This window comes from Scyliorhinus torazame, chromosome 7, assembly GCF_047496885.1.
Source record: "Scyliorhinus torazame isolate Kashiwa2021f chromosome 7, sScyTor2.1, whole genome shotgun sequence".
Taxonomy (NCBI): Eukaryota; Metazoa; Chordata; class Chondrichthyes; order Carcharhiniformes; family Scyliorhinidae; genus Scyliorhinus; species Scyliorhinus torazame.
In genome coordinates this window covers 206,626,818-206,641,811 of record NC_092713.1, presented here as the reverse complement: position 1 = coordinate 206,641,811, position 14,994 = coordinate 206,626,818, and the positions used below count along the sequence as shown (strand labels likewise).

General features: G+C 44.2%; 1 protein-coding gene across 2 annotated transcripts in view; it reads left to right on the top strand.

Annotated features, from left to right (window-relative positions):
• The window catches only part of rmnd5b (required for meiotic nuclear division 5 homolog B), a 128,486-nt gene extending 113,851 nt beyond the window's left edge, over window positions 1–14,635 (top strand). For both annotated transcript variants that reach the window (XM_072512011.1, XM_072512010.1), the window contains exons 7-9: window positions 6,405–6,507; window positions 8,681–8,835; window positions 9,880–14,635. In XM_072512011.1, coding sequence (XP_072368112.1) covers window positions 6,405–6,507; window positions 8,681–8,835; window positions 9,880–9,943 — 322 coding nt within the window. In that variant the 3' untranslated portion in view covers window positions 9,944–14,635. The remainder of the gene's footprint in view (window positions 1–6,404; window positions 6,508–8,680; window positions 8,836–9,879) is intronic.
• The last annotated feature ends 359 nt before the right edge of the window (window positions 14,636–14,994 follow it).

Here is a 14,994-nt window from a genome sequence, read left to right as displayed (position 1 = left end):
TTTGACAATGCACAGGGGGGCAAAATTAAGAATGATAAGTTCTTACGGTGGAGGATCGAGCTCTCCACCTATAATTAAGAGATCTTGTATCGTCCGGGAAGCTCAACGAGCCTCCTGATGCCCTGTTCCGCGGCACTTGTGCCAGTGTACAAGTAGGCCGACTCCAAGCCCTCCACGAGGACCTCTGTCACCCGGGGGTCACCCGGTTCTTCCACTTTGTTAAAACCCGCAATCTGCCCTACTCCATCGAGGAGGCCAGGGCCGTAACCAGAAACTGCCAAAATCTGCGCGGAGTGCTGCACTTCTACAGGCCAGAGAAAGCGCACCTGGTGAAGGCTTCCCGCCCCTTTGAACGCCTCAGCGTGGATTTCAAAGGGCCCCTTCCCTCCACCGACCGCAACACGTATTTCCTAAAAGTGATTGATGAGTACTCCCGGTTCACTTTCGCCACCCCCTGTCCCGACATGACGGCTGCCACCATCATTAAAGCCCTACACAGCATCTTTACCCTGTTCGGTTTCCCCGCCTACATCCATAGCGATAGGGGGTCCTCCTTCATGAGTGATGAGCTGCGTCAATTCCTGCTCAGCAAGGGCATTGCCTCCAGCAGGACAACCAGTTACAACCCCCGGGGAAACGGGCAGGTACAGAGGGAGAACAGGACGGTCTGGAAGGCCGTCCTACTGGCCCTACGGTCCAAGAATCTCCCAGTGTCCCGATGGCAGGAGGTCCTCCCCGATGCACTTCACTCCATCCGATCACTACTGTGCACTACTACCAATGAAACACCTCATGAACGTCTCCTTGCCTTCCCTAGGAGGTCCTCCTCTGGGACCTCGCTCCCAACATGGCTGGCAGCCCCCGGACCCGTCCTACTCCGCAAACACATACAGGCCCACAAGTCGGGCCCTGGTCGAGAGGGTACATCTCCTCCATGCTAACTCCCAGTACACATATGCTAACCCCCAGTTCACCTATGTGGCGCACCCCGACGGCCGACAAGACACGGTCTCCCTCCGGGATCTGGACCCCCACCAACCCCAACCATTCTTTCACCGGCGCGCACACCACAGCCCCCTTACCAGGAGGATCCGTCCTCCCACTGGCCCCATCCGGATGCGATGAAGCTGAAGACGACACGCTCCCAGAGCCACGGATGCCCGAGCCGACGCCAGCATCACCGCCGGGACTGCGACGAACGTTGAGGACGACCAGGGCCCCCGACCGCCTGATAGTTTCATTCTAAAATGAACTTGTAAATAATTGTCTGTAAATATGTGAATTGCATGTAAAGGCACCGAAGAGTACCGCTATAATCTCTACCACTGTAAAAGCAAGGCCACCACCCCCGCTGGACTCTTTTTTTTTTTTAAACAGGGGGTGAATGTGGTAGGCTATATTAGGGGTATCGCGGTACCTAGGTGGGATGTACCTTATACTGTAGTATGAGTGGTAGAAGCTGCCTGCTGGTTCTGCCCAGCAGGCGGAGCATAAGAGTCTGTGTTTCACCCACAGCAGTCATTCTGTACCGGAGCTGCTGGGGTAACTACTTGTTCATTAAAGCCTTCAATTGGACGACAATCTCGCTTCAGCAGTGATTGATTGTGCATCAGTACCTTTCATGAATTCTCTCCAACTCTGAAACATACACGCCAATGTGCTGAGATTTTGTATATTCTGGTTCTACATTTCTGTCCATCGGGCAATCTTGCTTCTGTCCTCCGATAGTTGTATTACCGAATGAACTATTCCATGTGAATTGAGGCACCTAGACCCAAGTTTAACCCCAAATTGTACCTTTTGCTAATCACAGTTTGAATCCAATAAAAATTCTGTGAATTGGGATCTGGAGGAAGGGGCAAAACCTCAGCTGGCTGACCCCCCCCCCCCCACTAAATTTGGAAATTGTTCGTTTGTAGATGTCAATCAGCTTGTAATCTGGGCCAGGCCATGAATGCTTGTTAACTTTAGATTTAAAATCCTTAATTCACAACAGTGATTTGTTCAAAGGTTCTTCTTATTCACCATAAGGCAACTCTATTATTTTAACAGCATATTACTATTTAGTAAAATACTCACATTTAAAGCATAGAACTGCAAATAAATATTGTTTTCCTGTAGCATTGTATACAGTATGTATAGCAGCATGGTAGCATTGTGGATAGCACAATTGCTTCACAGCTCCAGGGTCCCAGGTTCGATTCCGGCTTGGGTCACTGTCTGTGCGGAGTCTGCACATCCTCCCCGTGTGTGCGTGGGTTTCCTCCGGGTGCTCCGGTTTCCTCCCACACTCCAAAGAAGTGCAGGTTAGGTGGATTGGCCATGATAAATTGCCCTTAGTGTCCAAAATTGCCCTTAGTGTTGGGTGGGGTTACTGGGTTATGGGGATAGGTTGGAGGTGTTGACCTTGGGTAGGGTGCTCTTTCCAAGAGCCGGTGCAGACTCGATGGGCTGAATGGCCTCCTTCTGCACTGTAAATTCTATGATAATCTATGTTCAACTATTTTTCTGATATAAATGATCACTTTTTCCCCCATAGATTTGTTGTCCTGATCAGATACCACTGCTTTAGGGAAATTTCACAAGCTTGAGGCCAGTTCAGTGGTGTTTGGTCTGCATCAGAATTAGGCTCTTAAGGTGTAGTTGGCTGAAAAGTGTTTTGAATGTCTTTTTTTTTTTAAGTTCATGAACTATGACAGGATAGAGGTATAGGTTTTGAATGATTTGGAGTTTCTGAAAACTGCACTGTTGATTCCATTATCCTTTATATTAGAAGACAATAGAAACGATCAGATTGTTATCCTTCAAATAAGGAGAGGGTGATTTAAGGAGGTGTTTTTTTAAAATAATAATGAAATGTTTTGATAAAGTACATGGGAAGAAGCTTCTTTCCATTGGCAGGAGTGTAAATAAGGCAAGGAATTCACAATACGAGTGAGAAGTGTAGAGGAACTGATGGATCTTGGGAGTGCCAGAAATGGTTCATCCCGATTTGGAGGGATTTTCTTGACTGGCAAGATTGACTAGGTTGGGCCTGAACTCATTGGAGTTTAGAAGGATGAGCGATGATCTTATTGAGACATATAGGATTCTCAGGGGGCTTGACAGGGTAGATGCTGAGAGGATGTTTCCTCTTGTGGGGAGTCTAATATCAGAGGGCATAATCTCCAAGTAAGTGGTCACCCATTAATATTGAGATGAGGAGGAATTTCTTCTCTAGGAGGCTAGTGAATCTATGGAATTCTTTTTTTTAATATAAATTTCGAGTACCCAATTATTTTTTTCCAATTAAGGGGCAATTTAGCGTGGCCAATCCACCTACCCTGCCCATCTTTGGGTTGTGGGGCCGAAACCCACGCAAACACGGGGAGAATATGCAAACTCCACACGGACAGTGACCCAGAGCCGGGATCGATCCTGGGACCTCACGCCGTGAGGCAGCAGTGCTAACCACTGCGCCACCATGCTGCCCTGAATCTATGGAATTCTTTGCAACAGAGTTGTAGAGGCTTGGTGGTTAAGTATATTCAAAGCTGAGATAGACAGATTTAAAAAATATGAATTTAGAGTACCAAATCATTTTCTTTCCAATTAAGGGGCAATTTAGTGTGGCCAATCCAACTACCCTGCACATTCATAGAATTTACAGTTCAGAAGGAGGCCATTCGGCCCATCGAGTCTGTACCGGCTCTTGGAAAGAGCACCCTACCCAACATCAGCACCTCCACCCTATCCCCATAACCCCACCCAACACTAAGGGCCATTTTGGACACTAAGGGCAATTTATCATGGCCAATCCACCTAACCCGCACATCTTTTGGACTGTGGGAGGAAACTGGAGCACCCGGAGGAAACCCACGCACACACTGGGAGGATGTGCAGACTCCGCACAGACCGTGACCCAAGCCGGAATCGAACCTGGGACCCTGGAGCTGTGAAGCAATTGTGCTATCCACAATGCTACCGTGCTGCCCCAAATACATCTTTGTGTATTGGTGGTGAAACCCATCAGACACAGGGAAAATGTGCAAACTCCACAGTGACCCGGGGCCGGGATCGGACCTTGGTCCTCAGCGCTGTAGGCTGTGGCAATGCTAACCACTGCGCCATCGTGCTGGCCGATAAACAGACAGATTTTTGATCAGTTAGGGAATCTGGGATTATGGGGACAAGGTGGGAAAGTGGAATTGAGAATTATCATCAGATCGGTCATGATCTCACTGAATGGCAGAGCAAACTTGATGGACCGAATGGCCTACATCTGCACCTATATCTTCTGCAAATTCATAGATCCCTGAGGTAGTAGCTGGAACGGTAGATAAAGTGGTTAAGCAGGTATATAGGATATTTGTTTTTATTGGTCAAGGAACACAAAGCAGCAGTAAGGTTATGCTAGAACTGGGAAAAATACACAGTTGGGTTACAGCTAAAGTACTGCATACAGTTCTAATCACTGTGGTACAGGAAGGATGTGTTCATACCAAAGAGGGTAAATTGGAGATATTGGTAGTAATGGAGAATATTAGCAATGAGGTAAGATTCGAGGCTGAAGGGAGATTTTAATTGAGGTGTATTAAAATTATGAGGGGTAGAGAGGGTGGCTGGAGAGACCTATTTCCCTCAGCAGAGAGGTTAATAAGAGCAGAAAGGAGGTATAGATTTAAAGTAATTGGTAGAAGGATTAGAGGGGAGTTGAGGAAAAACTTTATCACACAGAAGATGGTGGAAATCTGGAACTGGCTACCTGAAAGAGTGATCGAGGCAGAAACCCCCCTCATCATATTACTTGGATGTGCACTTTGAAGTATAGAGAACCGGAAAGTAGGATTAGGCAGGATGGCTCTTTTACGACAACGTGGACAGAATGGACTGAATTACATCCGTCTACGTAGATTCAAAATGATTAACAAATGAACCACAGGGAGGATGAGAAGAAGTGTCTTTTACGCGGTGAACTGTTGTGATCTGAAATGCATTGCCTGACAGGGCAGAAGCAGATTCAATGGTAACATTTTCCAAAAGAAATTTGATCGACAAGTACTTGAAAAAGAAGCATTTTCAGGGTTGTGGGAAACGGACTAATTGGATCGCTCTTTCAAAGAGCATGTGCAGACACGATGGACCAAATGTCACCGCCTCCTGTGCTGTAAGATTCTGAACGTTCAGGCGTGTGGAAAATGTTGGACTTGCTCAATCCCAAAGTTCCTGGGCTTGAGAAACAATTGACCCTCTGCCCTGCTGGAGGAGGAATTACTATAGCAGGCACTGTTAAGAGGTGATCAGTCTACAGAGGACGGCAGTGAGGCACAGGAGGAAAAGTTGCTGATCATAAAGAATCAGAGGAAAAGTGAAACCCATGATAAACCCAGTTCTTTTGGTTATTGTCTCCAGCTATGGAGGAAATATACCACAGTCCACCCCTTGAAAGAAAAGTCCCTCAAGAAGTTTATTTTAATCTTATTCTCCCCTTTTTAAGATTGTCAATTAATGAAACTATGTCAACATTCTAGCAGATTTGGTTCTGAATCCTAGAATAAAGTCATAGAATCCCTAGGGTGGAGCAGTGGTTAGCACTTCAGCCTCCCGGCTCCGAGGACCTGTGTTTGATCCTGGCCCAGGGTCACTGTCCGTGTGGAGTTTGCACATTCGCCCCGTGACTGCATGGGACTTACCCCCACAACCCAAAAAGACGTGCAGATGAATTGTCCACTCTAAATTGACCCCTAATTGGGGGGGGGGGAATTGGGTACTCAAATTTTTAAAAAACCCATAGAATCCCGACAGTGCAGAAGGAGGCCTTTCGCCCATGAAGTCAGCACTGACTTGCCGAAAGAGCATGTTACCCAGACTCACCCCTTTCATGCCTATCCCCATAACCCCACTTAACCTGCACATCCCTGGGCACTAAGAAGCAATTTAGCATGGGCAATCCACCTAACCTGCACATCTACGGACTGTGGGAAACCGGAGCACCTGGAGGAAACCCATGCAGACACTGGGAGAACGTGCAAACTCCACACAGACAGTCACCCAAGGCCGGAATTGAACCCGGGACCCTGGTGCTGTGAGGCAGCAGTGCTAACCACTGTGCCGCCGTACCGCCTAAGGTTCTTCTGCTTTTTTGTTGGTGGGAAACATTGTGAAATGATGAAACTTTTTTTTTTTTTTTTTTTGTTGGGTGGGGAGAGTCTAATTTAGAAAAAAAAACACATCCATTCTATAGTTAAACCAGAAAATACTGGAAATACTCCGGGGCTGGCAGCACTGTGGAGAAAGAAAACAGGGTTAATGTTTCAGGTCGGTTCTGCTATTCCCATATTTCTACCTAGGTCCTTGAACAATGATTCTGTTAAGCACTGGTATCTTTCTGTCTAACTGACCATTTTATTTCTCTACTACACCAGTTTTTCTGCTGGCTGTCTGGCATTGCCAGTTCTGCTGAATATTAAGGCTGTGATTGAACAGAGGCAGTGTACAGGGATATGGAGCCAGAAGGATGAGCTTCCAGTAAGTGTTGCCTATTGATGATTAAATCGTATTGTTCAAACTAAATACCTTCTTACTGTTAGTGACTTCCTATAATGTCCAATACTGACCACCAGCCCCTATCCACCCTCCCTAAATTGGAGCAAGTGGGTTCTTGCCATTGCCAGCAATGCCCATATTCCATGAATGCATAAAAATGCAGAAATACATCATCACCATCCCAGATGTCTCAAATACGGGTTGTGGCCAGATGGAACCAGGACTCTGATTTTCCCCACATCTTATTGCAATATTGTGCATTTGCAGACCTTTGTGTATGGCCATGGTGCAGTATTCGGGTGGTATAAAACTCCCAAATTGAGTCTGTGTTCAAATGTGCTCTGTAAATTGAGTATTAACATTCCAGTATTGCACCGCCTGCTTTTACACTTAAGTCAAGTAGCTGCTCATGGTCTCCAGCTTTTCTCGACCTTTTTCTTATTCCGTAGTGGTCATGCCGTGTGTTTTCCTTCACTTTTTTTACAGCATTTATTATACCCCTTATCGCCTTGACTTCAAATCTTGGATTTGCCCAAAAGGTTAATTTAATTCCAATTCCTTATACAATCGCCACCTCTAGCCTCTGGGATGGTGATGATGCATTTCTGCATTTTTATTCATTCGTGGAACATGGGCATTGCTGGCAAGGCCAGCATTTATTGCCCCCATCCATAATTGCCCTTAACTGAGTAGTTTACTAGGCTATTTACAATGACCGCCAGGAGCCAACCACATTACCTTGGGTCTGATATCACAGTAGGCCAGACTTGTTAAGGATAGCGTGAACCAGATGGGTTTTTATACAAACTGTTAGTCCTGAGGTCATCATTACTGATCGCTTTTTATGCTAAATTTATTTATTAATTGAAAGTAAATCCTCGAGGGGCTGGGAATTTGAGGGTGCGATGCTAACTGCCATTGAAACCTCTTTTTCACCTTTTGTCAATGTCTCCCTTGCTGGTTTTCCCCATTCCCTTTGTTCGCCCTCGATGTAGGTCATGTTCAAAACACGCAGCACGTTTCTTGCCTTGCTCCAAGTGCAGCTTGTCATTCGCATTCATCAACGCTGACCTACATGGGCTTCCTGTCCCCATCTTTAATACCCTTGACTTACAAGTGCCTCTGTGATATTCTGTCCCATATCATTGACTCTCCAAATGTCCTCCTGTGCACTCCCTTGTTTCATCCCACAAGTGATGGTAGAATATCCAATCATCCCAATCCCATTCTCTCTGAAATTTCCTCCCAAAACCGTGCATCTTCTTTCACCACCTTTGGGAAAACATCATGTTTTCTCTTGTTAGTCTAGCACCGCAATTTGTGGGTCTGTTCATTGTCGATACTTTCCCTTGGTAAAACACCTTTGATTTTTTGTTGTTGATTTGATTAACGTCTGACAGGGATTGTTGTTTCCGGATGTCAAGGAGCATTGTTATACATGCTGAGGGTGGCCTTAGACAGTTTAAATGTCCTTTGCATAGATCAAGTTTGGAAGTGCTTCAACAGAATGAATAATCAACCGTGTGGTTTGCACATTCCCCCCGAATCTGCGTGGGTCTCACCCCCACAACCCAAAGATGTGTAGGGTAGATGGATTGGTCACGCTAAATTACCCCTTAATTGAAAAAAGAATGAATTATGAACTTTACATTTATTTTTAAAAAAGAATGAATAATCAAAAAGTCTGCAGCAGATGAGACATTTCCCCAAGTTTCCAAGGGTAAAACTCTCTTTCTCCATCGCCACTTTGTCCCCTTTCTTTAAGATCATGGCTTGTGATTGGTTTTAGTTCCACGATAGCCACCGAACATCCACTAACTGGTCAAAGGACCATGTGACCCTGGACGGTGAGTGCCCTTAAACATGTAATGAAAGCAATGACATTTGAATCTGTCCTCACCTGATGATCTCACACAGATGTACAACACACCCACTCTCACCTCTTTGCAGGAGTCGCTTGGTACTGATCAGGAGCTGGAAGTCAGCCTGTCTTTTGCAATACTCGAGACCAAATGTTCTGTCACTGCCACCCCCAGTTGAGATTAGCTAACTCGCCAGAGAGCAGCGATTGAATGTGAGAACAGCAATTAACAATAACGCTCTTTTTCCAAAGCAGGCAAATAAAAATGTAAAACGGAACTTTTATTTGTTTCAGATTGAGATTGAGCTGGGTAAGAAGTGCTGGTACCACTCTGTCTTTGCCTGCCCCATCCTCCGACAGCAAGCGACTGAATCCAACCCTCCCATGAAGTTAATCTGTGGTCACGTGATCTCCAGAGATGCATTAAACAAACTGATCAATGGTGGAAAGTAAGTGACGTGTGGATATGTTGACCAAATTATCAATCTTGCCGAGTAAATTGTGGGATGTGCCATAATCTTGGATATCGGTGAGAATTGTGAATCTCTGGAAGTGATTGTAGATTTAATGAGGGTTTTGAGGACAAAGGGAAATGCTTAAGTTTATAACCGGTAAAGAATAGCCATCCCGAACATGTCTAAACCAAAGTACCGTCCTCCATTTCTCTAATTCATTCTGCCTCTCTTGCATTTACAACTAGCTGGGGGAGGTGTTTAATGTCCTAATTTACTGACTGGGTGGTTGCTCTTCCAGTATGATGTCGATATCCAGATATTGTTCTATAATTAGCCTAGCTTCTTAGCTAGGTTTTCTACCCCCGCTACACCACTGGAATCCGGCATTTTTAGCTGGGAAGGGCCATCTTTAAAGTCATTACCTCAGCAAATATACCTGTCCACCTTGACGGGGATTCGCTGCTGCACCTGCTTTTAAAAAAAATTTAAGAGTGCCCAATTCATTTTTTCCAATTAAGGGGCAATTTAGTATGGCCAATCCACCTACCCTGCACATTTTTTTGGGTTGTGGGGATGAAACCCACGCAAACACGGGGAGAATGTGCAAACTCCACACGGACAGTGACCCAGAACCGGGATCGAACCTGGGACCTCGGCACCGTGAGGCAGCAGTGCTACCCACCGCCACCGGGCTGCACTTTCTGACCCTACCCCAGTGAAGTTTCTGACCTTACCCCAATTCACTGGTGTTCTTGTGGGTTGGTGCAGCTGTCCAATGAGCTTACCTGCCAGAAACCCCCAATCTCAGCAAGCAAGAGACTCGACCAATCAGCAAGGTGAGTTGGCCACCCTCCTGGTAATGGATTAAGGGCAACATTGATTAAGGGGGAACATGCCTGCCCACTTTATCAGAAGAATTACAGTGGGTACAGGTCATTTACTTGGTCGGTGCCTCATGTAAATGTAAACTTAGAAAATCTTTGTCAGCAATGTGAGCTGTTCTTGTATAATTTCTCATGCACTTTTCTCCTTGTACAGATTAAAGTGCCCCTATTGTCCAATGGAACAAGCTCCCGCAGATGCTAAACAGATTTATTTCTGAAGACCAACATTGAGCCCAGTGAACATTGTGCCTCCTGTTGGAAAGGGGCTGTTACTAGGGTGTGTCTGGTTTAGTACTGTATTATTGTGACCAGTCTAGGCAAGTAGATGGCGTGAATGTGATATGCTCTGGATTGAGCTAACGTGGGCTGTGGCAGGTGCTTTTGGATACTTTCTCCCCCGTGCCCTCTGTCCGCTTTTGTCGGGTCTGCACTTTATTTTTACTAGTATCGAGCCTGGGTTCGTCATTAACCCCTGTCCAACTCCCCCCCCCCCCCCCCCCCCCCCCCCCCCCGCCCCCCGCACTTGTAAATGGTTGGCCACTACCAGGTAGTTCAATGACAATTGTAGAGCTTATTGGCTGACACTTGGTGTGGCAGCACATGTCATAGACCCTATACTGTGGAGTTATTTCAAATATGCTGAGGGAGGGGGGGTTTGGGGTTTGGTGCTCCACTGGATTGATGAGTTCCTGTACACGCCTACTCTGGCACTATTCACCATTACAAAGTTGAATGGCATGTACTTTTTTCTGAGCAATATTTGCCACTGGTCAATTTGGGAAAGGATACCGCAGATTTCTATCTCGCCATCACCTCCTCATCTCTCCCTATTCTGGGAAATATGTAATGCAGAACCACTGACAGATACCAAGGTGTACCAACCTTTTATGATAGCTATTGAAATGTCATACGGCTGTCTCAGTGTTTGCCTGAGGTTGGGGTTTTTTGGACACTGTTGGATAACAATGGAGCAGAAACTTTACTGAACCTCGCACAAAGTGGTCACCAAGTGCAACCAACTTGGAAGAGAGGGAGAAAAGAAATACCTACAATTTCCCAGCAGCGTAACCTCTCCCCTTCGCAAGGAGATCTACAATATGCTACATATCAAACACTCCTATTAGGTGGGATTTTCCACCCAACCCGCCACATGTTTCGCAGCGGCGGAGGTGGCCCGCCATTGGCGAGCGATGGGATCTTCTGTTTCCGCCATTGTCAACGGGATTTCCCATTGAATGCACCCCTCACCGCCGGGAAACCCGCCATGGAGGCGCCATCAACATGACCTGAAGATGTTGCTGGCGTAAGCGGCCGGAAAGTTGTCTGTATCCATCAAATCTTTTTAAGGTGGTTTATAGTCACATATATCAGTATTTTTGTCTTTTATGGACTACTTCACCCTCGGTAAATTATGATTTAGTCTTTGAGTCGAGAATTGTAGGCTTTCCAAAGTTACTTGGTGTCTTTTTTCTGATTGTTGCAATCATGACAGTAAATCTGTTAGTGGTGGAATTGAGTCCTACTGAAGTCTAGAATTAGCTCAACAAGGAATATTTTGTTCCAAGATTTCTATATTATGGATATAGATTATGCCCTTATTATTTCTTGCAGAGATGGTTTCTGTAGTAGCTCTGGTAATTTGCTCACATTTGTAGTCTTTCGATCCGCAAGAGCTGGTTTTCTTGCTTGGTTAGATGTGCTTCCACAACTATTCAATTCCCCCATTTGTCATGGGCTGCTCGTCTTTCAAAGTCAAAATGTTGTATTGTCTGGCGTGAAGACGTTGAGGTTGTAGGATTGTCCCTGCAGCTGCGATGGCTTCCAATGTTGAATTGCCAGAGGTTGGTTGACAGGCGAGCTTGGGTGAAATCAGGTTCACGGAGAGGAGAGAAGGTTCCTTACTTCTGTTCTGCAGGCATGGTATGTTTAGTTCAAAGTTATCTTGCAGCAGAACGGTAGCTGTATGATCTGGATGACCCCCTTTGGCTCCCTGTGCAAGCAGTTGTCTTTTCTGCTGCGCTGAAGCTGATTTAAGATGGATCTGTTTTTAGACAGTATGCTGTCCTTTTTTTTAAAACATCATTAAACAAAGGCAGCTGCTGTAATGCTAAGTCAGTTCCACATAAGGCAAGTGGTAATTCCATTAGTTTTGAATTATTTTAAGCATTTGCTATGTTCAAAAGGGCAAGGGCTGTTTCTCACCTTCCAGTGGCTTATCAGTTAGTGTCTTAGTATTTGGAGGGAAGGCTATCAAGTCAATGAGTTTGTTTACTCATTTGTGACACTATTTGAATTTCAAATGTCTTTTGTATTATTCGTGTCATATCTAGGGAATGCATCCCCTTGTCTTTCAGGAGATAAGAGAAAGATGATTTGAATCCACAATTCTGTCTGGTAGCCTGGAGTCATTTTGAAAACATTCTTTAAACTCAGCCAAGACTTTAAAATGTAATTTTTTAGAATAGTTTTCTAAAAATTTGTAATGCAACATCTGCCCACATTTAATAACACATTTAATCTTGGTGATTTTTGATCTCTGATCAACTGGATCTATCCATCCAATTTTGACGGATTTTTATAGTGAATTCCATCTTCCTTCTTTAGACATTAAATTAACATATTAGAGTGGTGCACGAGTGAACTGAACAGTAAACCCAAGGCTATAAGCATAGCTCGTGCTAATTCTTAGCCAGAGTGGTACTCATGATCATTACATCTGCTCTCTTTGTTCCTGAGCTAAGGGAAGGGGGAAATAATTTGGTAGTCTCGCTCTTTATTTATCCAGGGATCTCTGCTGAAAAGTGTGTGCGTACATTTAACATCAGATGAAGATCCCATCATAGTCCATGAGCTTGAAAATCTTGTTGCCTAGGCGTACACATGTAGAATGGTAGCCTGAGCATTGTATCAGAGAGTTGTCAGTGCTCGCCAACAATCCCCTAAGTGTCCCTGACTTCAGGAGAAGCAGAAAGGGGAGGAGATGCTTTGCTCCAGCCATGAATGTTCTTGATTCAGACTTTGCAAGTCAAAAGAAAAAGTCAATTTTTAGAAAACTTCTGAACTTTTAGAAAGTCAAAAGAAAAAGTCAATTTTTAGAAAACTTCTGTCCATTATTCATTGCTCATTCAACACAAACTGAAGTAAGGACATACATATTTAATTATTTGTACTTTACCTGGGATTGGTCATTGGGGTTGGTTGTAGAAGGGGGAGGAGCCAATTTGCTTTCTCGACTCGGTGACAATGATTGGTGGAGGAGAGATAAGCGAGAGATAACTCGAGCTATGATGGCTTGTTAATGTTCATCAGAAATCAACTTTTTAAAAATTGACCTTTTATTGAAAATTGCGAGTAGTACTTTATAATTTTTGAAAATATTCTATACTCAGTTGGGTTTTGTTTGTATAACCCTGTAATTGTGCCTTTGCAGATGTTTTTTTGTGAGAAATATCCACTTTAATTATCTCTTGCACTGGTACTAAATGAATGGCAGTAGCATATCAATCATGACCTCCCACTGTACTTGGTTGTAGGTACACGTATAGGATCACATTTTGTTAATTAAAATAAACAAAAAGATCACCATTTAGATTTCTTTCAGAGAGCCTGTTGCCACTTATTGATAAATTGGTCATGTCTAAAAATAGTCACCCTAAGTATTCTTAATGAAACAAGCATCAAGTCCCAGATAATTGGGCAGCCAGCAATAGGTCTACCAGCAGTTCTACACCATGTGAGTAGAAGGAATCTGCTTCGATCTGGTGCAGTTAAGTGAAGTCCACACACCTGTTTCATCTTTAATCTCTGCCAATTTATAAGTGCTCTAGGTGGAACAAATCCTACTTCTCGTGCCACCTTCTCCATTGGCCAGTGTAACTGAGCAAACCTGCGCTCTTCCACGACCAATTGAGCATTTTTGCCAACGGCACATCTTAAAGGTGGCCAACGTGCAGCGGGTTTAAAAAAAAAAACATTGGACTGCCTATTCTTTCCTGTACACCTTCACCTGGTGCTGGACACCTGCCAAAGTCACCCAAACTGTGACTGAGAATGGCCCTGAGCCAGTCAAAGTAACGATCTTCCCTTTGGAAAAACAAACTGGCTCCTATATATCTTTTCACAGCGATACAAAAACAATGAGATGAACTGCAGATAGAAACTTTGTTTGGGATGGGAGGTTCCAGCCTACCTTAGAGTTTCTTTGGGTTCTAGAGTACAACCTGAACATACGATATTCCTACATCATTGCAAAAAGTAATTGAAAACTCTAAAAGCATATGTAAATATAGTAATTTCCGCTGTCGAGGCCAGATTTGGAATGTGCAGCGCAGATTTACTACATGTAATGGGTTGAATGGAGATGTTCGGGCTGGAAAGGCAGAATGCCTTAAAAGGGATGGTGCTGTTTTTGACCACAAACAGTTAGCATTTTCTGATGTCACACACACACACCCTGCAAAATGTAACGTTTGAATGACCCTTACATTTAAAAAATATATATACATCTGAGAAGGAGAGAACAGATTTTCTTGACATTTTCCAAAATGTTAATGTCTCTAAGATGGGGGTTTCCCCAATCCTCCTCCTTTTCTTGCTATAGTTTTAGTTTGGAGGGTGTGTGAACATTTTGGAGGATTGCTCTGTTTCATGAGCTGTTATTTTAATCTCTAGCTTGCTTGTCACCTGTCCTCCCACAAAACAAGAAGATTGCAAAGAAAAGATTATGGAATACTCGGCAGTCAGCAGTTGAGAGCTCAATGCCCTATGATTTTAGACTGTTACTTGACTTTTAAATTATATTATGAATAACTATTACATTATTTTAGAGAACAAATGTTTAATAAATATGTTGAAATGCTTTTGTGATTGAAATTGTTTTTCATTTGCAATATAAAAACATGCAAAACCAACCCTATTGTGTGTTTTTACTTTGGAGTGAGATTGTGTTGATTCTCTCAAAATTTTTTAAAATGTTTTCAACAGTTAAGGTCTACAAAGAATCATTGCTTCGCAAAGAAGTTTGCATACTGATCTTTGGAAAACATTGGAGGATGGGTTCTCCACCTCCCACCGTTGGTAGCGGGGTTATTGAGCCAACAGAGAATTAAGCGTTGGGCAAAAAATGGGATTGCTCGAGAGCTACACGCCTGCCACCTTTGGGAGGATGCAAATGGGTCATTTGAACCAATTTGCATTGGATTAACGAGCTGGAAGGCCAATTCACCACACCCTTGTGATGCATCATTCCTCTCGGCTGGGATTCACTTGG